Source organism: Apteryx rowi, unplaced genomic scaffold (assembly GCF_003343035.1).
Source record: "Apteryx rowi isolate R43461 unplaced genomic scaffold, aptRow1 scaffold_97, whole genome shotgun sequence".
NCBI classification, from domain to species: domain Eukaryota; kingdom Metazoa; phylum Chordata; class Aves; order Apterygiformes; family Apterygidae; genus Apteryx; species Apteryx rowi.
In genome coordinates this window covers 1,398,163-1,425,089 of record NW_020451282.1, presented here as the reverse complement: position 1 = coordinate 1,425,089, position 26,927 = coordinate 1,398,163, and the positions used below count along the sequence as shown (strand labels likewise).

Genomic DNA, 26,927 nt, shown 5'->3' with positions numbered 1-26,927 from the left:
TTGAAGGAAAACTGTCAGTAGTAGGGATAGGCACCATCCATCACGTGTTTCTAGTTTAGATCTTCTTTGCCCCACCAGAACCTTTCCACACAGGCTGCTACTTCAGGAGCCACTGAGAAGCCTTGCTGGGGGTAAGGGTCACTGGTTTACAGGCTTGTGTATGTCTGCTGATTTGTCAGAAGGATCCCCGAGAAGTGCCTGGCCCTGCCTTGCTTTGCCTCTTTCTCTTTCCCTCTCATTGCATAACCTATTGAGGGGCAGTAGGACTGCTCTGGGCCAGGACATAGTTGCTTCTTAGCCTGTGTCCTGAATTTAAATATTCAAATTCGGGGAAGTGTTGTTTTGTATACACTGTGCTCCCTAGCATTTGCTTGGAAATAAATGAATTGTGCAAAAGCTAACCCTCTATTTTCTGTTTCCCCCCCACCTTTATTTTTTTAAATTACCGTTTCATCCTTTTAGTAAATACAGTAACTTTGGTTTTTGTAGATGCTGGGTTTTCTGCAGCTGACAGAGAAGCAAGTTTGGAGTTAATAAAACTGGATATTTCAAGAACGTTTCCTAATCTTTGTATTTTCCAGCAGGTAAGCAATGTTAACTTTTATCTTAGCTTCTCAGCGAAATTAGGTTTACTTTATTTTGTCTGTCCCTTGATTGAAACAGCCTGTTGAGTTCAAATCTGAGGGAGGTAGACATCTTGAGAAAGTTCCAAAAAAAAAAAAAAAAAAAAAATCTGGAAAACTGTAAATCAGCTAGAGAACAGAGACCCCAAGGTAATAGATATTTGATAGAGGCAGAAGACAATCTGTTGGCAGATCAGCACAAGCTGGTTGGTCTAGCCTAGTTCGTACTGGTTTCTGTCTGAAGTGATACAGGGCAATGTTTCCAAGTCAATGAATCAACGTTGCTGAGTTGCAAGTACACTGTAAGTAAGAGAGCACGTAGCCCAAGCAAGCATTGCTGGCCTCTTTTTGGTTCCATGCAAGACCAACTTAACTTGTATATCTTTAATGATGTACTCATTTTAATCGGACATTTTGTCCTTCTATACATAGATTTCAGCATGCCTGTAAAAAGTTTAGATTGTGATGAATCAGCATTTCTAGGTGAAAACCTTTTCCCTTTGGAAGTTCTCAGCCAGTTGTAGTACTCAGTGTAAGATAAGGCATCTTTTAACAGTCAACAGTGTGAATTCTTTGTAGCTGTAGATATGTTTAACATGGGAGGGGAGTTGGCATTTTTTTAATTATTTTCCTCATGACTGAATTTTTCCCCAGTCTAATAGACTCTCTAATAGATTCTCACTAGTGTTCTGCTTTCCTGGCACTATTGTCAAAATGCTACTAAGCTATAATTAATCTCTTATGCTTACATCCCTCTTATATCTGAATTTAATATGTAACTGATCTGCTGAATGAACTGTGTGGGTCTGTAATAAATGTGGTATAGATGGTTGTTTCATGCTTTTAAAGCTAAAGATTATTTTGAGAGTTGGAGGTGTTCAAAGCTGTGTAGGGAAATAACATGTCTTTCATCAGAAGTAACAGATACTGTCTGTAGCACTGAAGGGTTTTTTGTGTGTTATGCTCAGATGTATTGTCTTGTTTTTGTTCAATTATAGGGTGGTCCATATCATGACATGCTGCACAGTATTTTAGGAGCCTATACTTGTTACAGACCTGATGTAGGCTATGTAAGTCAAGAGTTTTCTTCTGAGGGTGGGAGGGGAGAAAGGGGGGGATGGAAGATTGTGTTAATCTGGCCTTCATAGACCGGTATAAAATGATTTTGTGAATACTTGTGGGTTATTCTGTATGCTTTCATCTATCCCAGTACATGCTTGAGAGGTGTATCTAATTATATATAATGGTTCTATTGCTAGATTTAAGCTTTTTAACAGTTTAAGATTTTGGACGACTCTAAAGTATGTATTTGTTCTGCTTGAAAATTGGAGTTGAAGAGAAGATGTTGTTAAAGTGCTCCTCTGAAGCACGCACTGTTCTTAACAGTAGTCTTACTGAGACTGTTCTGTTAAATTGAGTATTTTCTTCCTTTTGATTTGCATGTCTGTGCCTTAGCAGTTTGAGTTTCGGGAACTTTCTGTAAAGTAATGTCCATTAAGACTACGTGAGCTCCCTCAACGTAGTGATATGAAAGGACTGAGTGGGTTCCAGATACTTTTAGTCTTTTACCAGAGCAGGGATGCATATAGGACCTTGTCCTTTGTTCTGGAGCAGTTATTTTTAGAGAAGGCAGAGGTAGAAAAATACTATCCCTGTTCCGTGAGTGGCATTCGATGCTTGGCAAAAACTTCTGAACGTGACTGCCGAGAAACCCGGAAAAGGGCAGATCAGATGGTGTGCTTCACTGTGGCATGGAGTCCCTTGTGTTACAGTGGAGCGTGTTCCTCAGGTCATGGGAAGAACTGTCACAGCTTAGTCCGTGTGACTAGCTGATGGCAGCTGTACGGGCTTTGAATGAACAGGCCTTGCCAAGATTCGGCATCAAGTTCATTGCCTGCTTTGTGGAAAAATGCATCAATACAATGGGCTTATGGTAAATGAAGCATGAGCTTCATTATCTTACAAAGTTGCTGCTTGTCATATGAGTCATTGCAGTTGTTCATAGCTGCCAGGTAACTGATTGGAAGAGGAAGGAACAGGCCTTGTCTCTAGTGCCCTAGTCCAGCTTTCCACAAACAAGGATGGATGAGACCCATCTTCAGGAAAAGAGAGATTACTTAGAAATAATTTGTTCTTCAAAAAAAAAAAAATCTTTATTCTGTGTATTTGAAAGTGCTGTCATCCTGGCCTTTCATAGGAGTTTTAATTTGGGCCTTTGAAAGCAGTTAACATGCAGATCACTAGCATCCATGTTCTGAACATTCAATGCCAAGTGGTCATGTGGCTTAAAAAATCCTAGCTTTCTGAAAGATTCACAAAATTTGGCAGCAGCAGTGAGTGCATTAAACACTAGTGATTACAAAGACAGAATGAGGCAGTGTTGTTGGAAGAATATGGTTCTTGCTGAATGGTAACACCACTTCTTTCTTCAGGTGCAGGGCATGTCATTCATAGCAGCAGTATTGATCTTGAACTTGGATACTGCAGATGCCTTCATCGCTTTTTCTAACCTTTTAAATAAACCCTGTCAGATGGCATTTTTCCGTGTGGACCATGGCCTTGTAAGTATGCAAGAAAACTGTAATCTATATATTGCAGATCTGTGTACCTGAAGTTTAAAAAAATTTCATGGGCTCAGTAGCCTGGAAAACAAGTCAGAATTTATTGTAAAGCACCACGCTTATTTATTTATTTATTTATTTATTAAATAAAGGACAAACACAGACACCCCCAACACCAAACCCACTAACCTTTTTTGAACAGGCAGATGAATTAAATTGTTCAGCTGCTGAGTATTTTATGATGCTCAGAGAATAGGTACAAGATTATTATTGTAGTTGTTTTTAAACTTGAGCACTATAGTTGAAAGCTTTAAACAGCTTAATAGTCTCAGAAAAAGTGATTTGAAGGCACTTTTTATCCCAAACTATTAGGCTGCTAAAAATAGACTGTTGCAGGAAGAACCAGGTTTCCCGTCTCTTACTGTAGCAGCTGTGTTTTAAAGAGAGCCTGGGGGAATGAGATGAGCAGACCTCTTCAGCTTTCAGGAGGAGCTGGGTGCCTGATTCTCTCTGGATTCTCTGAAATGCCTTGTTGGCATGGTCAGTGGACTACTTGTACACCATAGAAAATAAGTCATCTCCTGAAATGTGTTTTAATTCATTTTAAAAGTATTTTTCTTAAAGTATCTGGCATTCTGTATTTATTTCTCTTATACTTACCTTATAGCACTAGGAAAATAGGAACTGTTTCTCAAGAGTTCAAGTGGGAGAAATAAAGCAGGGGAATGGATAACATCAGCAGTGATTACTTGTGTTGCTTAAATAGTAGGGCACTAGGAATCCTATCAGCATTTCCTGCTGGAAAACTGGTATGTAATTCTCCATTGCAGTCCTTGAAACTCATCAGTTGTAAATGCCGACGGGGAGTACTACAGGTCAGGCAGCACTGCTAGAAGCAATATCAGTCATCTCTGTTGCTGAACTTGGAAAAAGAGCACATGCTCATGCATTCAGTGTGTAAATACTGTTCCTGCGAAGATGGTTTCAGAATTAATGAATGCTTACAAAGAATAGAAGTGATATGTGAAGGAATATGAACATATTCTGAAATTACAAAGTCATGATTCTCATTACAAGGAAAACTTTGTACCTAGTATTTAAAATAGAGTGGTGAGACAAAGTGAGAAAATATTAACTTCTCRTGATTAAAAAACTGATCTGTGTACCCTAATCTTTTTGTGTCAGTTTTACAGTTTAATAATCAGATACTGATTTGTCTTAAGGCAAAGTAAATTATCCAAAAGGTAAAAACAATGTAAGAGTTGCTGAATTATAGTAATATATACCAATTTCTCTTGATTTCTTTTGTTGGTCACAGTATTATCAAACTAGAAAAAAATTAATTGCTACTAAATAAATGCCTTATTGCATGTTGATCAAGATAAATATCTGAACTGCCATTGCATTTTTAATAGAGCTGCCTGCATCACTTTCAATAGATGTGACTGTAAGAGTTATGTGTAAAATTCCTTCTCTAAAGTAGCTTTGAAAAGCCTTAGTGGAAATCTCTTACTGTGGTATTAGCATCCAAACATTTAGACCATTTAGAAAGTAGGACTGCATTACCTGCTTCCTTTATCCTTACAGATCTCATGGGATGCTGGATTTCATGTGTTTCAAAATACATATTGAAAAGTTCTTTCAGTTGTGCAGTTCTCTAAAGCGGGTTTCTAGGTTTCTGGGTTTGTTTGCTATGAAGCTRTTTCTCAGTAACTGACAGAGTTCAGAGATTTTACATAACTTTGACTATTTCTGTAGCATACACCCATCTGATTGGCTTTTAAGTCTTCTGCTCTTACTGACTACTACTCATTATTATTTTATTTATTTGCTGTTTTTTATGAAAATAGTCCACCACCTGTCACTTCATTTAGGTGAAACAGGAAAAAGTTCTTTAAGGACATAGGGAAAAGCAAAGGAAACAAATGTGTCATCCGTTAAAAAGGCTTCAAACAAAACTGATTTCCCTTCCAAACTACTATTCTCCCTTTACTCTCCTGGAGTTTTGGGGAGAAGCATGCTGATAAAACTCATACTTTGAGGAAATCACAACCATTCTTTATTGCTTTAATCAGGGTATTGTAATTAAAAATACTGAGTCATTCAAGGACTTTGCTGAACTTTCCTCCCTATAGGGAGGACTAGGGGGAAAAACCCCAAAAGCCTTTTGTTCTTAACTCGAAAAATTCCTCCCTTAGTTGTATGGGATGATCTCCTTTTTTTCCCACCTCTATTATGAAATTTGACCTAACTACTCAAATCTTAAAATAACTTGAAGGTCTTCATGTTAAAAGCAGTCTGCTTCAGGGAGTAAGATATCAGATTGGAGTCAGAATCTGTTTCTGTCTCACATAGTTGATTTGTCCTGATCTTTGGCTTTTCTGTGTGCACTTTGTCTCTCTCTCTTTCTCTCTCTCTCTCTCTCTCTCTCTCTCTGCTATAGAAATGACTATTATCTCTTTGCCAAACTTCTTGTGTAATAGAAGCTTCGTCATTTGAATATGATTTATGATTAGTAACTAAGTAACAACTCAGCACTTCACTCTTGCTGTGGACTGTTAAATAATTTTCACTTCAAATTTCATTTTACAATCCCTTGGGCCTTGGATTTTATTCAGTGTAGTATTAAGTTACTGCCACAAACATAAAGCACCATTTTGTTATCATAATTATCTTGAGTAATCAGCAAATAACTTCTCTCCTACTGATATTTTTCTTTCCAAAGGAAGCTGGCCAAGACCCAAAACAATTATTCTACAGTTTAATATGAGAAGGATATATAGAGTGGATCTTAAACACCTGTGTGCATGCAGATGCTGTCCTTTATGTAAACATTTAGCTCTATATTGTATCATGTAATTCATATGATTCTGTTTTTGAAGAACATTAATCCAACAACAAATAATGTTTTAAGCCTATTAATAATACAGCTGACTGCTTTTTTTCTATTGTGTTTTCCCAGATGTTGACTTACTTTGCTGCATTTGAGGTGTTTTTTGAAGAAAATCTGCCAAAGTTATTTGCTCACTTCAAAAAAAATAACCTAACTCCAGACATCTATCTTATTGATTGGTAAGACTTTCAAAGTATAATTACCAATGTGCATACTGATGTATAGCTCCATGTTCATATTCATGACAAAAGTTAGAGTGCTGTTAGCTGTTTTGTATTCTTTTAAGATAAATACTTTATTTTCTGTTCAGTAACTGTGTTTTTATGTCAGTCCGAATCATCCCTACAGTGATACTTCTGTGATCTGTTTAACATTTGCCTAACCTTGAATTTGAAGCTAATTCTGAAATACAGCTGTATAGCAGTTTATCCCATATTTGCTACATATTTGAATTGATCTTCTGAGCAAATCTGTTAGCTTGTCTAATATTGTTACCTTCTAGTGCAGGTGTGTACCAGGGCATGTATTCAGACAATAATACTAGACTTGCATTAGATGTGTATAGTATGTCCTTCTGTAGAAAGAGTAGTTAAAACAGTGTTTCTGTCCACACAAGAAAAAGCCTAGTAGTTACAGAAAGGTAAACTTCTAGACTTTTGGCAGGATGAATTAACTCTTGGCTAGTGTCTTGCTCATATGTGAAACGATTTTGGTTCCTATTTAGAGGATCCCAGTACAGGCTTTCTAGAAACTATCTTGACATGGTCCATTCCAGTAGCAAAAGGGTGTTGGGTGGTTTTGAATAACTGTGGCTGTTTCATGTAGCGGGCAGGTTAGTTTTAATTTTTTTAATCGATGAAGCTGCCTTCTTTTTTAAATTCTAATGATATTAGAACTTTTTTCTTTAGAGAGGGGAAAAATAGCCAACGATCTTATTTGCAGCCCTGTCAAATTTCAGTATGGTATAAAGTACTCCAAACTGAATAACTGCATTTATGCCTCTCAGGTTTTGATTTGGTGGCAGCTAAAATGTCTCTCCTCAGCAAGCAAAACTTCAGCTGTTCGTGTCTAACTGGTTTGCTTTTAAACTGGCGAAAATGTCTGTTTTTACATATCTGACTACCTCCAGTAAAAGCTGAGATTCCCAGTAGTGACAGCATTTTTTTTTTCCTGAGATTCATAAGTTGTTATTTTTGAAAACACTTATACTGGTCATGTGGTTCTATCTGAACCAAGCTCTCAATACCCTGGTGACTTTTAAGAGGAGTACTTTTAATTGTTAGCACTGAGGGTGTTGCTGATCTGCTATATGGAATTCTGTTTAGAGTCATTCAGTCTGATCCAACATCTAGAAATATGAATGCGTGAGTTTGCATAGCATCACAGAATGGCTGAGGTTGGAAGGGACCTCTGGAGACTGTCTAGTCCAGCCCCCCTGTTCAAAGCAGAGTCAACTAGAGTAGGTTACTCTAGACCATGTCCAGTTTGGTTTTGAACAGCTCCAAGGATGGAGCCTCCACAACCTCTTTGGGCAACCTCTTCCAGTGTTCGATCACCCTCCCAGTAAAAAATAGTTATTTCTTATGCTTAAATGAAATTTCTTGTGTTTCAACTTGTGCCCGTTGCTTCTTGTCCTGTCACTGGATACCTCTGAGAAGAGAACTGGCAACACACTTCCTAATGCAGCCCAGGATGCTGTTGGCCTTCTCTGCCACGAGGACACAGTGCTGGCTCATGTTCAACTTGTCCCCTAGGACCCACACATCCTTTTCTGCAGAGCTGCTTTCCAACTGGTTGGCCCCCAGCCTGTAGCAGTGCATGGAATTATTACTACTCAGGTGCAGGACTTTCCACTTCCCCTTTGTTGAGCTTCATGAGATTCCTTTGGCCCATTTCTCCAGCCTGTCAAAGTCCCTCTGAATCACCTACCCGTCTGGTGTATCAGCCACTCCTCCTGGTTTTGTATCATCTGCAAACTTGCTGAGGGTACACTCTATCCCATCATCCAGGTCAGTAAGGAAGATGTTAAACAGCACTGGCCCCAGTATGGACTCCACTAGTGCCTGGCCTCCAGCTCGACTTTGTGCTGCTGATCACAACCCTTTGAGCTCACTAGTTCAGTCAGTTTTCAGTTCATCTCGTTTATCTAATCTGTACTTCATCAGTTTGTCTATGAGGATGCTATGGGAGATAGTGTGAAAAGCCTTATTAAAATTGAGGTAAACAATATCCACTGCTCTCCATTCATCCACCAAGCCAGTCATCTCCTCATAGAAGGCTATCAGGTTGGTCAGGAAAGATTTCTCCTTCATAAGTCCATAACTACTCCCAATCACCTTGTCTTTCATGTTTCTGAAAATGGTTTCCAGGAGGATTTGCTCCATCAACTTCCTGGGAAAGGGGGTGAGTCTGTAGTTCCCCGGATCYTCCTCCTTGCCGTTTTTGAAGATAGGAGTAACATTTGTTCTCTTCCAGTCCTCAGGAACTTCCCCAATCACTTTGACCTTTCAAAGATAATCAAGAGTGGCTTCACAATGACATCAGCCGGCTCCCTCAGCACTTGTGGACGCATCACATCAGGTCACATGGACTTGTGTATGCCCAGTTTGTTCAGATGTTCCCTAACTTGATCCTCTTCCACCTTGTCTGGAGTGACTTACTGGAAGTAAGTCTTCCTTGTTCCAGATTTTCCCACTGGTCTCAAGGACCTGAGTTTCCTAAGGCCAGTCTCCTCAGTAAAGACTGAGGCAAAGAAGACATTGAGTACCTCTGCCTTTTCTGTGGTGTTTGCCATCAAGTCCCCTGTCCCATTCAGCAGCAGACCCACATTTTTCCTGGTCTTTTTGCTGCTGATGTGGCTGTAGAAGCCCTTGTTGCCCTTAACATCCTTTGTCAGATTAAAATTCATATGGGTTTTGTCTTTCCTAACCCTGGCCCTTCATGCTCAGGCAGTATCTCTATATTTCTTCTGGGTCATCCGGTCCTGCTTCCACCTCTTGTGCGCTTTTTTTATATTTGAGTTCTGTCAGGAGCTCCTTGTTCATCCATGCAGGCCTCTTGCAGCCTTTGCTTGATGACTTTGATTTTCACAGGTGTCTTGAACAGAAGACAGTGTAACATGGATTTTGTTCGACTTTGCTTTTACACTTTGGATTAAATTTTAATGCAACATGAATAGAGGTAAGAGGGGAAGTGTGACAGGCTCATTTCTCCCAACATTCATAAAAACTATGAGAAAGATTTTTTTTATGACTGAAGACTGAGAAAATTAAACTGAACTAGATCTCTATAATGCGCAGACCAGGAGTATGCTGGAAAAATACTGGAATGGGATAGAAGGGAAGGAAGAGGGCAAGAGGCTGGTACATCTAGTGATAAGAGGAAAGATGTTGAAATTCTGTTAAGCCTCAGTGTTGCTAATAGCCTCTGTATGAAGCAAGCACTTGAATTAAAGGGATGTCAGAACAGGCAGACTGTAAACGTGCGGGAGAATAACTGATGAGACAACATTAAAATTACCAGATCGTTTTCTGCCTTAATGGATTACTAGCTATTGCAAATAAAGTGATTTTTAATGTAGGTGAGACTAAAAACATGCGTCTCCATGGTGTAGGAGTTGTTAATATCACTCTGTGTTAAGTTTGAGCTTTACATTTTAAACGAGATCCTGAAGAGAACAGCAGAAATTGGAGGTTTGGAAAAACAAGGCCTTGAGGAAATGATGAAGGCTTGCATTCCCCCTCAGGAATTTTGCTTTGGTAGACTAGTCTTTGTTACTTCTTCTTGAATGAAATTTTATTTGATCAGTTGTTCTCTCTGACCGCATTTGTAGCTAGAACAAGAAGAAATTGACTTATTTAAGAGCGAAGAACTGGAATGCTGAAGTCTGAGTTTGTGAGACACACTGGACCCCCTCCCCTCTCCTTCCTTCTTCAGGTGTTGTTAAGAATACTTGAAAAACTTCTGTCAGGAGTGATTGTGGATGGTGATTCTCAAGCTTTTTGAACCAATGGACTGGCAGTTCTCAGCATTTCTTGCTGACTACCTGCACTAAAGCAGTATATTTTAATCCCAAGGACTACTGCCTATGTTTCCCCTCCCACCCCCATAGGATCACAACACTAAGATGATTTTGCTCAGAAATGTGGACTAGTTGAGGTAGGTCCCCAGCTCCTATCCAGTCTTTGTTATTAAACCTTTTTATACTGCTTATTAAAGCAATATTAAACTTTTTTCATACTTGTCTGCACTAGACAGCTTGTCCCACTCTGTCTTTACTTTTGCTAGATAGTGGGGTTGGTGTTTAACTGCATAATATTTAGGTACAATATTTAGATATAGGTACTTTCTCCTTTCAAATCCTTTGATCCCATAGGAAGCAAATTTAGATTTGCTTTCTTGTGGCCACTAGCACCTGAAAAAGAACTGAGGTTTATATGCCTGCTCTCCTACGTTACAATTAGTAGGATATTGGAGAGAAAGCAATATAGAAAAGATGCAAGGAAAAAGATGGGTCTGTGTTCTCAAAAGTGACTAACTATTAAGGCAAAGGACTTCTGAAAATTTTGTTTGAGGTTGCCCATAGTTCATGAATGGCAGCCATTTAAATTTGACAGTGAATTTGCTGTAGTAAAAATATCACTCCATGAAAAACAGAACCATTCTGGAAAGATACAAATGAGGTTTCATTATTTTTAAAGTTAGCGAAGAAGACTGCACAGTATTACATGTACAGCTTTGCACCTGGTGAATTCTGAGTAGACAAGCCTTTTGGTTGTAGGTAAAAATCTCTGAAGCAGCCTTGCTCTAACAGCATCACTTTTATTTTAAATGCTTATTTGTTCTGAGCTCCAAAGGGACGCCTGCTGCTATTCTGGTGGCTGGCATGGTTACTGTGCAAGCCTGTATGCAGTAAATCTCAGTTGGTGCCAGCTCTGGGAGGGTTCCAGTAGCCACTGTTGCACAGACCAGTTGCTGGGAAACCCTCCTGCTCCTGCTGCAATTACAGTTGAATTAACTAGTCTCTGTTGTGCTGCTCCGTGTAACTTCGGTGCCACAGGGAATGGCGATAAAATTGTTGTGCTTAAATCATTTGCTGAAGAGATACATTCCAAGAAAAAGGAAGGCCATGTATATAGATGGGACCAGATATGCAAATGGTGTAACACTGCTGGCATTTTCTGGGTTTGGTAGAGGTTTTAGAGAACGGAGCTCTCCTGTCAGCTCCGTTCCATTACCGTGTTCCATGATGGGAAGACTTAAAGGATTTAAGAATTTAATTAAAAGGTATAGTGCAATGATTTTCAGTGGATACCTGCCAGGAGTAAGGCATCTCTTTTATAAAGCATGTATTTGCTTCAAGCCAGAATTCCAACTGCTAAATCTCATAGTAAAAATTCAAAAGCTAGACAGATTTTTACTTTTTGGGGGAATATAAAGTGAATCAAACATGAGAGGGCTGTAAAGAGCAATGTGTGGTCAGGTTCACAGAGAACAGAGGGGAAATAGTGTGTCTGAATAGCCCATTTTTGGCCACCTCAAGTAGAAGCCTGTGGAGAAGCGGACTCAGCTCTCTGTCAGCTGATTTACAACAAGCTCTTTTGAGGAGAGCAAAATGTGGATTTGCAAAGGATGCATGCTGTCTATTTATGGCCTGCTGCTGCTATACAAATATCTCTTTATCTCCCTACTCAGAAAAATGGTTTTGGCAATAATGATAGCCAAAGGCTTTGTTTGCACTGATGGATTTATCAGTGGTTCTTTAGTATTGTATTGACTGCGATTATGTTCTGTAAACACTGACTTTCTGTTGACACCATGCGCTTGTTATGATAAACCTCCAAGCCACTCTGTTTATGTGGATGTTTGTAGTGGGTGCTTCTTTGGAGGTGTTTATAGTCTTGCTATGTATTACAGTAAGAAAAACGTAGTCCATGATATTCCAGTAATACTCTACCCCGTTAGACCCCTTCCTTCCCCCAGTGAAGCTTAAAATGATACTTTGAATGCATGCCTCCCTCTCAAAGGAAAAATCAAGCAGAAACCTGCTGCTTGGCCTGTAATTCTATCCAGAGGATTTTGGTGACATTCTCCTTTTCTGAATCAGAGTTGTTACTGGACTTTCTTGACAAAATTAGGGTCTTCAGCCCAACTTAGTATGCTGATCCTCATGTCATTACAGGTTATGATGGAATCAACTGAAATACTGCATTACTGTGTAGTACGCCTAGGTGAGACCAAGGCTTATTGGGTGCTTCTGATTTGTTGGATATTTTTGATCAAAAAAAAATAGAGTATTTGTATTATATTGGTAGATTTTTAGAATGCAGTCAGAGTTTTACTGAGTGATAAAAGGTTGCTCTGTTGCAGTCAGTATGTATAATACATAACATTTAAGTCTTTCTTTCCCCTCCACCTTCTTTTAATTGTAGTGAGTTGGCTAAAATTGTGCTAAGAAAATGGTTACCAAAAAGCCTATTCAAATAACACGAAAGCTGCTAATGAAAAAAGAGATGTCACTATACAATAATGCAGGAACACTTAAAGATGCAATCTTTTTCCCAAAGCAGGTGTAATTGATACAAAATGTAACAACTGAGAACTAGAACCAGGATGAAGGAGGGACGATCTGGGACTAAGACTCTAAACTGAGTTAGTTCAGCAGTTCACACAACTGAACTCAGCTGTAGAAATATTTCTGTGCTGTTAAAGACATGGCAGAAGAATGTGTAGTGCAAGAATATATAAGATCAGATCTGCATGAGAGTTGGTGTGCATGAGCTGCTGGTCCAAATTCTGGCATACCTGTCTTCAGCCCTATTGCTAATGATGTCTTATCAAGACTTTTTTTTTGAATTGAATTGAATCGAAAACAGCAGTGCATGTGATTATCATGGTAGCAGTGCTGTCTCGGTGAGATTCTGGTCAGATGCTTTCCCTATGAGTGCTAAACCAGGCAGCACTTCATGTGTCTAGCTCAAAGTGCGCTTTCCTCATAAGCGGGCCTGGGAGGAGCAGGAGCATCTGGTACTTGCTTTTTCCTTATCTGAACAGATGTCAGCCAGTAGCCTGCATTTATGCTACTTCAACACTGGACATCTACCTCTGTACTAGCTAACTATTTTGTCCGTACCTGGGACTTTTAGTGAGTTGGAAGAGAACTGCGAGTAGAAATTCATCCTGCAGGAAAGTTAAAGTTAAAGCAGATCATATGCAAGTAGTGTGCTAGGACTGCTGAGAGCCAGTGGTCTCATTGTTTTAGTCTAGCAGCTGTTTTATTACTTGTCATAAATTTCAGTTGGGGTTCAGTGTAGTAGCTCAGATGTGTAATAAAATTATCTTTCAGCAGGAAATATTTCAAAGGAGCATGTGCTATATCCATTCTTACCACCAATGATTCTTACTGTTTCATTCCCTGTTCTAGGGGGCCCAATCTCCATTCCTAGGGCTTGATGCATTTAATTCCACACTGGTATTAATGAAAGTTAATTGCCTTGCAAATTCCTTGCAAATTGCACTTCCTTGCAAATTATAAAGAGATCAATTTGAAGTGACAGGTTTTTTGATGTGAATAAATCTTTTCTTACAAAGAAGAGTAGAGCTCTAATGTAAATATTTCTTCTGACAGTTTATTTTCTGTATAGTTGCAGATTTAATACACATAGGTTATTCAGGTTAGGTCTGAATCATCACAACAGAAAAGCTTTTGTCAATAAAAACAGCAAAAAAAAAAAAAAAAAAAAAAAGCGTTGTTACTCATCTTTAACCAGGATTAATCTCTAGCTGAGTGTTTCCCTGTTACCTGGTGACCAGGAAAGGACTCGGTTGAATTACTTCCTATTACATTGTTCTGTTGAAATAGAAAACCTGTTGCTGTTTCCTCTGTGTGTGTATATATAGTCAACAAGTCTTAATTCTGCTGTGTAAGTATTCTGTAGCAAGGCATTTTTATAGGGAATGTGACTGTACAAAAAAGTATATATGGAGTCTGCAACAAGACAGTCTGTTAAAATCCAAAAGAAGGGACTTTTATCATGCAATTCTTATTTTGTGTATATATAAACACTTTTTTCATTCCAGACTCTGCCCCTTATTTGCTTACTTTAAATAATTTAGCTTTTTGGAGAACAGATATTTTCATGATTTCTACTTCTAAAAAACACTGTCGTCAGATGTAAATATAGAAAAAAGTAAAATAGCACAAGTTCCTAAACCTGCAATTTTCTTGTCATCTGATTTTGTGCAAATGGTTTAAGCTCATCTTGCGGCTTGTAAAATCGTATTTTAAAGTATGCTGACTTACTGAAAAGCTTGATACTTGATGACACATCATTCAAATAATCTTATATAGTAAACAGCAGATACTGCATAAAACCTTTAGTTATTAGAATTTGGTGTGAAAATACAGATGTAGAACATGGAGGGGGGAATATATATATGCATATATAAAAATATTCTGATGTTCCATTGTAATTTTTTATGTTAAGCCCAATTTCCTAAATAAGGAAGGGGGAGGAGGGGGCAAGGGAAGAAAAATCTTAAACACAAGAGAACTACTGTTTCATTCAGCATACTTTAAAACACATTTTATGTGTTAAAGATGTGAGATTTTATTTATGTTAGAGGTTTTGCTGACCTCTGCTGGAGCAAGAATTATTTGCAGTTTTCGGAGTGCCAGAAAATGTTTCTCTGTACATTGTAGCCGTAGTGAAATGTTGCATCTTTAAATTCTGAAGGGAAAATTCACTCCAACTCCTTTTCCTGCTATACTATAACATGGTTCCAGTAATTTTTATTCCTCTCTTCATGTGCTGTTAGGGTGGTGTTAGTAGCAATGAAAACAGATCTGCCCTCTAGCAAAATGTGAATACAGGAGAGACTTGGGAATATTTTCTTCTTTGCTTCAAGGATGTCAGTGCTATGATGAAGAGAGAAACGTGCTCCTGGCAATTATGGGAATGCGGGCTTAGCGACTGGGAGGAGGTTCTTGCTTCTGCTGTTACATTTACTCTTTGGGGATCCCATCCATTCAAGTAGGCCGAGTCACAGCTATCCACTCCTTCTCTCTGGATATCTTGCCCATCTCCCTCAACTCACTGGAGTCTAAACTGATCTTTCCTCCAAAATTCATGCTCTTACTATTTTGCCAGTCAATCCAACCTGGAACCCAAAGATAATTTCAAGTTCTACTTCACCTGATTCACAAAACTTCCTTTGCAGCATGTCTTAAGATTCAGCTCTCTATGTTCACACAGCTAAAACTGCACAAATCCTCATGTCCCGAAGTGATGATTAAATATTCCTTTGATTTATACCTGTGCCCCGTCCATATCCATCATAAAACTTTGTATATTATTTCTTCCAGTGTGATCTGAGAGGCTTGAATTTGCAGACTCACATTCATAGCAAAATGTCTTAACTGTTGTACCAGTTTAGTACAGTTTTGATTCATGTATTGTTTTGCAGCATCTGATAGAAGTACTTTTGATATATATATGTATATAAAAAATATATATATATATATAAAAGGAATAATCAGTTATAAAACTTCGACAAATCTCAAACTCACTAATGAGCAGTCCGTGTATTTCTGTAGTCTTTTTAGATGTTTTTCTTATGCGAAAACGCTGACGTTTTTACTGTTTTTTCAGGATATTCACATTGTACAGCAAATCTTTGCCACTAGACTTGGCATGTCGTGTCTGGGATGTGTTCTGCCGTGATGGAGAAGAGTTCTTATTCCGTACAGCCTTGGGAATATTAAAACTTTTTGAAGATATTTTGACCAAAATGGACTTCATTCATATAGCCCAGTTTCTAACAAAGCTACCAGAAGATTTGCCTTCAGAAGAATTCTTCACATCTATTGCTGCCATTCAGATGCAAAGTAGAAACAAAAAATGGGCTCAGGTAAAGAGGGTGTGGGCAAATCTTTGATAAAGAGGTGATTGTAGTGTACTCATGAAAATGGGGTTTGGCAACACCTGGAAGAATATTTTAGCGGAGCTAGTATTTGATTTTACAGTTGGGTAGGACTATGTAGCTTGCTCCATGCTTTTAGTATACGTTCAGGTGAGAGGATTGCCTGAGCTTTTCTCCTCTGGAAAGGGAGAGCTCAGTCACGATTCCAAATGGAAATGTTGGATGGAGTTGATGAAGTATCATACAACTTTTTTCATTTATTAATTACAAAGGATGCTAGTAGTGCTAGAATTTGACATTTAAAAGCAGAAATTCACTTTTTGGGAAAYGATAATGATTTGTCAGCGCCCATCACCAGATACAAAGTCATTATCTTCGTATTCTTGGGGACATAGTTTGCATAACTGAAGAAAAAATGCTGGTGAACTGTGGTGCAGAGAGGTATCAAGCTGAATCAGCTTGCTGCAGGGTTGGTACTGGCTGAGATCTTACATACCTTACATACACCAACTGTCTTTCGTCATCATAGTTGCATTATTGAAGGAGTTTCCATCAAGAAAGCCTTTTCACTCCCTTCAACCTGCTGTTCTTTTCCAAGCCAGAAGTGGTTAGGAGCTAAGGATTTGGTTGCCAGTTGTACACACTAGTACTTCTCAGTTGCTGAGATTCTACTACTGAACTGGCCTAGAAACAATAACAGGACAAAGAGTGTATGGGATTTTGTTTTCTTTTACTAAGATGCTGATTGTGGTGGCCTTGTCCTTCTCTTCAGTCTTTAAAGTTCACCAGGATGAACTTTGACTCAGGAGTCTGAACTTTGCTTTTCCAGGATGGACAGGCTTTAGGCAGTGTGTGACCTGATTGCACAGGTGGACTCATAGCAGTGGCATGGGGAAGTAGTATCTGGCAGTGCTGGCGCCTGTGGCAGCACGCACCCACACATATGAGAAGTGCAGCTGCAGTTGGTATGCTTCCTAGGCACGTAATTTGTTCTGACAGTGACTATTGCTCAAGAAGTCAGATGCCGTGTTATAGTATCTGCCTGTTCTCAGCAGGGAAATACCTCTTTGTGTTACCAAAATCAAGGTCAAGCATGGTGGGTGTACCACTTTTAAGGTAAACTCTTAGGTGGACTGACTGCCCAGAGGCACTGGTTCCCAGAGGAATTAAAATGCTCTTAAACTTAGAAAAGCGGGCTTTGTGTTCCCATCTCTGGTGTCATCTTGTTCAGTTGCAGTGACTGTACCACATAAGCAAGCAGTGTAGCATTAAGTGCTGTCCTCTTTGTACAAATATATTTAACTGTATGGAACTAAGACATCAAATTCAGATGTGCATTTCAGCAGTTGGTGTACTTGGCATTCTGAATACCCCCACCTACTGAGCCTTTCACCTTGCTGTACCATAATTATTATGCTCCTGGTATCCTGTGAGCCATATTCTGGGATGACACTGTCTAGAGCTAATGTATGTAGGACCTCATCTAAACTGTTACGGGCTGCTTATGAACTGGAATACAGTTCCCACAATCCTGGTTCCCTCATCAGACAGGCTGATGTATACTTTCCTTCTCACTCCATTTTCCCTTGATCACTCTGATAATTTGATAGGGAAGACTGAAAGGAGTCCTGGTAAATTATGGCCACGGTGCTTCTGGTAACACGGCCTTGAGTTATCAACAGGAAGTGTGCAGGCTCCATTCTTCTGCTGGAGTTACCAACAAAGAACTGCATGGTCTTGTGCCAACACAATCTTAGGCCGAGATGTGAATGTCATACCCACTGCTGCTTCATTGACAGTCGAGAAATACAGGTGGTAAAATAGATCACACTCTTGGCTTAGCATTTCTGCAATCTGTATGCTTCAGATCTTAGCTCCATCAAGTTTTCCAAATGACTAAGGAATATGAGCTCYCTTTTAGCTTGCTTAAGGTCTGTATCTTATGCTTTCCTGGATGGGTGTTTCAGTGCCATTCTAAAGCTTCTGAAAATGGTTAATTTTTTCCATCAAGAACATTGTCACTACAGCGCTTAAAATGCTCATGAGCTCATTGATTGAGTAGCTGTTGATTTACTCTGAGCCTCTTTGAAGAGCGTCTGGGTGAAAAATCTCTTGAATTCTAGAAATTGTTGAATGGCCAGCCAGCTGCAGCTCTATTCATACCTTTATTGAACTCTCGTTGCAACAGCTATGGGTGTTTTTGCAGTAGTGTAGGCAGTAACTGTGTGATCACTCTGTGAATGATTTAGGCCCACCTCCTGTTAATTCTGATGGTGCAGAACTTTGTTTGAAGTTGCCCATAATGTAAATGTAAATTAGACTGTTGATCAGAGAAAGAAAAGAAGGTTGCTTCCCTGTAACTGCAGTTCTCTGAGATGAAATGTCTGTAAGTACATTCAATTCCARGCTGATTCTTGGGGATGCTGCTGTACTACTTCAGTGGAAGAACAACCAGACAGCAGGGAATGCATTCCAATTAAACAGCATGAGAAACTGAGTATCAGTGTGCTCTCTACAAGTCATGAGGGCTAAGGAAACAAAGTTATGCATCAGATAATAGGGAATATAAATTTCCAGTCTGAATGTAAATGTGAATGTTTTTGATTCAGAAAAGTTTACATAAACAGACCTGGAGACAAAATGATGTGCTCTAGACAAGCACCAATCAGTGCTATGGTAATTCTGTCCTGAACTCTTGGATAGCGTCATACTGTTTAGGCTGCTCAGTTGCTGTGTTTTTGAACAGTTCATTTATCCTGATAATTATAACTTCTTCTCAGGCAGCTTCTTTTAATAGTGATAGACTTCTATAATCTGGGTAGGAAATTAAGAATCTAATATCCAGGTTTCAAAGTGTGTATGTAAGAGGTTAGCTAAAACCCTTTTTTTGTTTTTGAATCTATTCAAACTTATCATACCCCAAGGACTTGAGAGAGGTTGCATTCAGTGTAAAGGCTTTCTAAATTTGTTTACTTTTAATAGTTAAAATGGTATTGTTTAGAGGTAATTAAATAGGAAATTCTTCAAACAATGATTTATTGAGTCACTTTTAAAATCTAATACTTTTTTTTCCTCTCTCGCTTCTTGAAATGCCTAGGTACTGGCTGCTCTGCAGAAAGATAACCGGGAAATGGAAAAAGGAAGTCCTTCACTCAAACGTTAAAACTATGGTTGCCTCAAGTGACTCACTGGAAAAAGATCTAAGTGGCAAAAGTATTGAGTATAGTTTGACATATATGAGCCTGCAAATCAAAGTGTTATTTCAGAGTTTTGTTTAGCAGTAGGATAGCCTTAAAAGGGAGAGAGGGAGGAAAAAGGAAACCTAGGCTTAGCCTTAAACTTTTAGTAGAATGAGCATTTGCAGTGGACAGCATCCTATTCTGTACTTCTGATGAGTGCAATGAAACAAAACAATATTAATTTTTTAGGATTTTTTAATTTAATTTTTTATCATGTTTTAAAACATTGGGCATTCAGCAATGTTGATTGCTTTGAAAGCTATTTCCCAATTTAATTCTTAGGCAGGATATACTTCCCATACCCATAACAGTAGCTGGATCTGGTTTTTAAATAACTGGTGCTGGAGTTTATAGTTAAAAGATGTTAAGGACCATTTCTTTAGAAAAGCTTCTTGTGTTTTTTGTTTCTTGTAGGCTGTAGGTCCCATTTACCAAAGAAATCACATACACACAGAACTACATTCCATTCTTTAACCAAAAAAAAAAAAAAGTAGTAGTAGAAAATAAACTTGGAAGAGAAGTCACACTAGCAGTGCAAAGCATTTTTTATTTTTTTTTCCCAAGCTGCCTTGCAAATCTGTGTTTCCAGTCTGGATGCATATGAAAAATGTTCCATTAATCCAATTAGATTTCAGATTTGCCAGAGGGTTTCTAGTATTAAGCTGCTACTGTTTCCCAATTATACTCTTGCTTTCCTCTACGTAAAAACAGGTCATATACTACTAAACGCATGCTTCCATCTCTCTCTCTTCTGGGGCAGTGCCGTTTCAGGGTGCTTTGGCCTACCAGCTACTTACTCCTATGCCATCTCTCCAGTTATGCTAATAAAATTTTTTGTGAGCTGAACAAACAAATCTGAGAAATAGTTAAAAACAATTTTTATAGTAGCTTTTAACCCAGTTGTGCTCTGGCAAAACTGAGACGGCTGGTATATGGGAGAACTTACACAGGCCAACTTTGCTGCTGAACAGAAATGGCTGTGTCAAACTCTTTAAGCTGCTGATGCCACAGTGGAAATGGGTTTGTGGAGCTGAACTCTGTAGTGATGAGCGAGAGAAGTTTATCAAGGAATGTGTCAGACACATACCAGCATAATACAGGATAAGTAAAAGCTGTCATTTGTAGTTCCTTTCTAGGATAATTGTTTTGCCCAGCCTGTAATGCGTGTGAGCAAGTTACAGAGACGGCAAACTGCAGTTGCGTATTTGTTACACAGCTTAAATTCTCTCTGCGTTCAGCTGAATGTTTGAGTGTAAATCAGGAGTGCCTGTGATTTACAAGAATGTTTATTGCATAATGTATAGCGTAAAATCTATTTTATAAATAATGACTATCACTGAAAAGGGAAACTAACTGAAGCAATATATGTATTTAGCTGTAAACAGGAATTACTAAATCTTCTTGCTTTACGGTCTTATGTTTCCCATTGGTCTTCAGTCTGTTTTATGCTGTTTTAGTATTGTATGAAATGCAAATGTGCAAGAGAATTGAAGAACTAAAAAAAATGGGAATAATAGTTGCAAATTGCTCAACTCCAAATGCAAAACACACAAAATATAAAAACTGTGGGACATGCGCAAATTACTGTCCTTTAGTACAAGAACATTATTTGTGCAAGTGATACTTGGACTGTAATATCAAAAGACTGAAATGCAAAAATTCCTTCAAGTGTTGGAGGACTCCTAATCACTTTGAAAGATCTGTAATGCAAATGCAGCTTGCAAGTCYGTTACCTCATTGGCCTCTTTTCAAGTCCACTTTGTGTACCTAGTTTAATGGATTTTTTTGTTAGCTATCTTAATTTCTCCAGAAGACTTCTTCTAGGCCTCACTTACTGAAAAGAGCCTTCAAAATGTTGCTATAAATACATCCTAATTCTCCCAGAATTTGCATAGCTTTGGTTCTTTAATGACTGGTACTTGTATGCTACATGCTTTGAAGTGCAATAGAAAGCTGGAAGGTCAGTAGGTGTTTTTTTTTGTTTGTTTTTAATATTACATTTTCTATTACTACAACAAACATGCCTTTTTGTGAAGGGTGTGAGAGGCCTAACATCTGAAACATTTGCACTATACTTTTAAATGGTTTATTAAGCATACACACAGCTTTATCCTCCATATACATGTGTTAGGTGGTACTGTAACTGGCTTTGTAATTTAAGTCTTCATTGCAACTAGATGTGTATTTCCTTTTAAACCAAGTCTCCAACGAGTATGGCTCCCTTGTCCTGTTAGAAGGCATTCTTCAGCCACTATGTATCTCTGCAGCCATCTCCAGCAGTTCTCCTTTTTCTCTTCTCAACAAAAYGTTGAATGTAACACTGAAAATGGGCTTAGTTGTGGGAAAAGGCCTGCTGCAGCACTCTTGCACTGTTGTTACTTGCAAATGTAATTATTTTCGTTCTGTGATTTGATCTTTCTGTTCTTAGAAGATGTATATATTTTCTAAATGATTTCTTTGTGTATATAAGGTATGTTCTTTAATGAAGAAAAGCAATGCAATAAGGAGCTTTGCACAGTTTGTTTTCAAACAAAATGCATTTGAAGAAAAAATTTCACCTGCCTAAAGATGCAATTGTTTCAACTTCAGTAACTTGATTTGAAGATGAGCTTGAATTTTGATAAAAACAGAGATGTGTGGTAATGGCATAGAATTACTTGCCACTAAGCTTTTTAAGTTTCTTGCAGCATACCAAATCTCTTAATTAGCTATTAAAGGTTTCTGTAATAAATTCAGGGATTGCATAAAAGATTTTGACAATTTTATTGTTCAGGTGCTTGAGAGTATCTGTAACATGATGCAGGAGACTTTCCCCTCATTCAGCAAGTGTCTCCATCAAGGAAACTTTTCTTTTTGTCATGGATTTAAAGAAAAATAAAAATGCTGTAATACATCAGAAATCTGCAACTATCACTGCACATGCAGCAGATTAGAGAAACCAGAAAACTTCAACCAGGTTTGGAATTCTGTGCAACTTGCACTTTATAATAAAGCCGTTTTGCAACTTCAGTCAGTAATCAGTCATTAAAATGTGTCATTTAGTAAAGAATCATTTTAAAAGATACTTTATAACAGCTTATTTTTGAATGTTTTAAAAACTAGAATGACATGTAGAGAACTGTTGATACATCCCCTGTACATCATGTTTAAATTGTTTTTATGTAGCTATTGTTTAGATATGTGTATCAAACTGGAACTTTTTTCAACTGTAAATATATGGTTTTATTAAATAAAGTCATGTAAAGTTATCTTAATCACCTGTTGTCAGTGTAATTCAAAAATTAAAACTTTAAGTATCTGTCTGTTTACTCACAGGCTTCTTAGTAATTTTTGTCTGCCCAAAGTCCTGGGCTTTCAAGGCATTTAAATGTTGTAGTGAGAGGATTTTTTTTGGTGACGCTTCCCAAGATCTCATATTAAAACATATTTTATCACATGTAAAGGTGATATTTAGAAGATTTGCTCCTTACTGAGCCCATGGTCTAATCCATTTCATGTGCCTTTCTCTGGACTCGGTTTGAATCTTAGTGATACGATTATGAAAAATTAATGCAAATATAATAATAAAACACACTACTATGTATTGAGATGGTTGTGACACGCTCATAACTCAGGAATAGCTGCATACCTTGTCTTTTCTGGGTTTTCCAGGAAGAAATCGTGGTTTATTGTAGGTTTCATAATTACAAGGCGTTGTTGTGCTCAGTCTAAGGCAGCATTAATCTTTATGTAGGCGCACAACTCCAGAGACTAAATGGAGACGCTTCCTGCCTCTGAATTAACTGAAGAGGGGTTAAAATACCAAATACAAATGAAAGCTAGATAAAAACTGGGGATGAGGAGATAACAGTGGCGTAACAGAACTGCATGGGGAAAGCAAAGACTTGACTGATGCTGTTCTAGTTTCTCCTGTAAACACCTATCTCACTTCTTTGTACTGCAGTGTCTTAGTTTGATTTGCTTGGTTAGAACATAAAATCAGAATTGCCTTATATAAGCCTATACCAACTTCATTGATATTTATATTGCATGTATTACAGAAATTGCATAAATTGTTTAAAACTAGGTTTACTTTTCCTTATCTGTTTTCCCTGTACTAATTCTGATCTGCTTGAAGACAAGTGAGGTATTTTCCTGCAATGCTAGTAGATGAGGTTAGTAAATAGGAGGACATTTATCTTTACCACTTCCTGATGAAATGTCTTCCTATATTTATAGGAGGAAAATGGAGGAATCTGTGATCCTTGCATCTTTGGGGAGCTTTGGAGGGCCAGGATAACAACGGGTTGTCTCAACAGCTCAGTTCTGGGAAAAGAAGGCTGGAGGCAGTGTATGGAGTAAACAAATTTGTTTCAGTAGAAATATTTGGGTCAGGGACAGGGAATATACTGTGAATCTCATTAGCAACTGAAAGTCTTGCCTTTTCCAGATGTCAAAAGTGCAGCACTGAAAAGCATCTAAGATTTACCTTGCCTGCTTCTCACTCCCTTTACCCTTCTGCATTTGCTGCTTAATAATGTTAAAGAAGTTGAGGGAAGATTTCTGTGTCTTAAGCCAAAAGCAACGGGAAATGTAAAGAGAATTTCCCTGGCAGGAATTTGTAGTAGAAGTCAAAATAGATGAGAGTAACTCCCCCTCTCCCCCYTTTTTTTTKGGGGGGGGGGATGACTGCTAATCATCCTTAATTCTTTATCAAAGCAGCAGAATGGCAAGAGGCTGCTCAACTTGCACAGTAGCCACCCTTAGGAGAACTCACATTTGGTAACTAGGCTTAAAGTGAAAGATACTGTTTATAATGTTTTTCAGGTTAAATGGTTTGCAGTTGCACTTCTTTACTATCCAGCAACAGATAGAGGAAGACTTGCTGGTATTTTGTAAAAAGTTTTCGAATATTAGTTTGGTAATCTCTCTTCATGAGTTTGGGAGCTAGTGACGACACAGAACACGTGAGGTATTTGTAGAACAAGAGTGTGCACTGTTTCACTGTTTCTATAATCATTCTKCCCTGTAAGGACCTTAAAAGAATATATGCAATTGCTACTACATGATTGCAGTAAGAATAAGAAATGATTGATCTCTTCAGAGACTGCTGTTCCACTGTGATACAAGAACAAGATTTAAGCTTGCAATAGCGTAATACCTACTTTAATTATATTATATCCTTTAAATAGCCAGGCAATTCAAAAAACCTAGTTCAGAGATCATTTAAAAAGAACACTGTAAGGCACTGCTGGAAATGTCTTTGTATAAGCTTATCTACTTTTATCCCCATATAAATGTGTTCTGTAATTTGTGTACTTCTTTTTAATACACATACCATTTACTTTGGAACTAGAAACATCAACTCAAACCCAGCTTGCCAATACTCATCCCGCAGGATGATTTCAGCCTGCCACAGAAAACCAAAAGATTTGAATTCCTGCTCTTTGCCAGTGGGACCTGTGTACATAGGCTGCTTTCCTACAAAATCCAGAGCCTTTGAACACTTAAGTAGGGATCCTCAGTACTTAACTCAGACTACCACAAACRAGACTAAAGATTCAGTCTATCTAAAGAAAGTAGTGGTATTTTTTGTTGGAAAAGCACAGAAATCAACAATTAACTAGTTAGGATTTTATTCAGTAATTGAGCACATCAGCTAGTGGTGGCCTGTAAGGAACCCACTAAGGTTCAATTTCCCTGAGTAACAAGAACATACTAAAGCAGAGCTCCAGTAGTTTGCTGGCTTTTCTAAGATATTTCTATATTCTTGACGTCATCCGATGCTTTTTACCAAATATGCTACAATTGAGGTATCAAGAGCTGCAGGATGCAGAACAGTCCTGTAGTCACTGTTTGCCACGAGCCACATGGGAATTAATGGTTGAAGAACATTCATATTATTTTGAAAGAGAAGCTGTGCACTGGAACTAAAGTGCTGTGAGCTGCAGAGCCATCAGTGTGTTAACTTTTGCCTCTCCCTCCCCTCTTTCTCAGCCTTTCTTCCCAGAACTGGGATACGCTATGGTTGGGTAGTGCTGAAAGAGCTTACGCTGCTCTGTACATCTTCACACACCAGGAATGAGGAGGGCAAGGCCCACCACCCCCTAAAATTGCAGAAGTTGAAAGACAGAAATGAAACTAGTTTTGAGTGATTAAAATGTATGTGTATATGTATGTATTTGGACCATAGAGTCTAAAGAATAGTAATTCTTAAAGTAATAAACTTTTCTTTTTTTGCACCAACAAATTTTTCAGCCAGTTATATTTAAAGTAAAGGGTAAGTAATTTAGTGCTTTAGTGTATTGGCTGTATGTAAATCATGTCAAGTTTTAATAATAAACTTCTCTTCAGTTCTAAGCCACATCTATGAAAGTTAACCCTTATGAGGTGCCTAGAAGGCAAGTATGTTTATTTTACAGATAGAGTTGATACTGAATTCTAAAGCCTGACAGAGGTTGCCAGAATCAAGATTTGAACTAGAGTATGATTGGTGAGTGCTCAGCTTAAACAATATTGCCAGGGCCTTAAAGGAYTGAATGCTAAGATGTATTTTTAAAAATGTAAGCTTTTGACTGTGATTTTTTTTTTTTAATGAGTTTAGCCAGATAAAAGTATATGTGGTTCCATTCAAAATGAGTAACTCCACTGTAATCTCTGCTGAATGCATAATGCCAACATGGAATTTAGGAAAGACTTTCTAGGAGTACATGTAATGTGTTCCCCAGGACTAAAAAACAAAAACAAACAAAAAAAAACCCCAAAACAAAAAACCTCCTTGGTTTCTCTCTCCTTCATGCTTTCTTTTCCTCAGTCAGCTTCAGCAAGGTACAAAGGATGTGGCTTCCTTTATTTTTTTCTTAATTCCATTGCATGTAAGGATCAGACCAGCATGGTGATGTTGCAGGATTTCTAATCGCTGACTTAATAGCTTTACAGTATCCACCTTTTCCTCGAAGTCCCGAAGCAAAGTGTCATTTCCAAGCAGCCCACATTTCTGCTGCAATTTCAAATTGTTTATCCGCAACCTGTCCCTGATCTGCTTTGTTTTGGTCAGGATGTCTCTCTTCTGTGACAAGATGGCCTCAACGTCCATCAGTTCAGCCTTTCTCCCTTGATTCTCAGCTTCCACAAACTGTAGTTTTTCCCTGAACTGGCTGAAAATGTGCACCGTATTGGAGATCTTCTTCTGGAGCTTCAGCAGTTCCTCGCTGAGGTCGTCAATCTTTTCACTGTATTTCTGATTCTCTTTCTTCAGCTGCTCGAAGTCTATAAAGTGTACTCCCTCCGTCCCTTCCCCCTGAGCTTTCAGCACTGCTTCAAGCTTTTGGATTTCATGCTTCAGCTTGATGTTTTCCACGTGGGCCTAGATGAACAGAAATAACCAAAAAAAAAAAATGTTTTAATCCCTTGTCTTGCCAAAGGGCTTTGCAAAGTAAGGAGTAATAAAACAGCTTCAAGGGGAGAAGAGTGTCTGGCATCTTCTGTTGTTCTTTAATGCCAGTCTGGATGTTGATATTGGCATCGTTTATACGGATATCTTTAATGCCAATCTGGATGTTGATATCGTTTATACGGATATCTTTAATGCCAGTCTGGATTTCAGTGTCCATTGCCCCGGAAAGCCTCCGCAGGCTGCGGCAAGGCCGTGCCTCCCGGACTCCGCGGCCCGGGAGCCGGGCGCTTGCAGGCGCTCACCTCGCTCACGGCC

At 38.5% G+C, this 26,927-nt stretch overlaps 1 protein-coding gene across 4 annotated transcripts in view; it reads left to right on the top strand.

Moving 5' to 3' along the window:
• The window catches only part of TBC1D14 (TBC1 domain family member 14), a 74,074-nt gene extending 51,583 nt beyond the window's left edge, over positions 1-22,491 (top strand). For all 4 annotated transcript variants that reach the window (XM_026054815.1, XM_026054817.1, XM_026054818.1 and 1 more), the window contains 6 exons: positions 490-584; positions 1,622-1,693; positions 3,056-3,184; positions 6,147-6,256; positions 15,728-15,986; positions 19,096-22,491. In XM_026054815.1, the coding sequence (XP_025910600.1) occupies positions 490-584; positions 1,622-1,693; positions 3,056-3,184; positions 6,147-6,256; positions 15,728-15,986; positions 19,096-19,161 (731 nt within the window). In that variant the 3' untranslated portion in view covers positions 19,162-22,491. The remainder of the gene's footprint in view (positions 1-489; positions 585-1,621; positions 1,694-3,055; positions 3,185-6,146; positions 6,257-15,727; positions 15,987-19,095) is intronic.
• Positions 22,492-26,927: the final 4,436 nt, after the last annotated feature.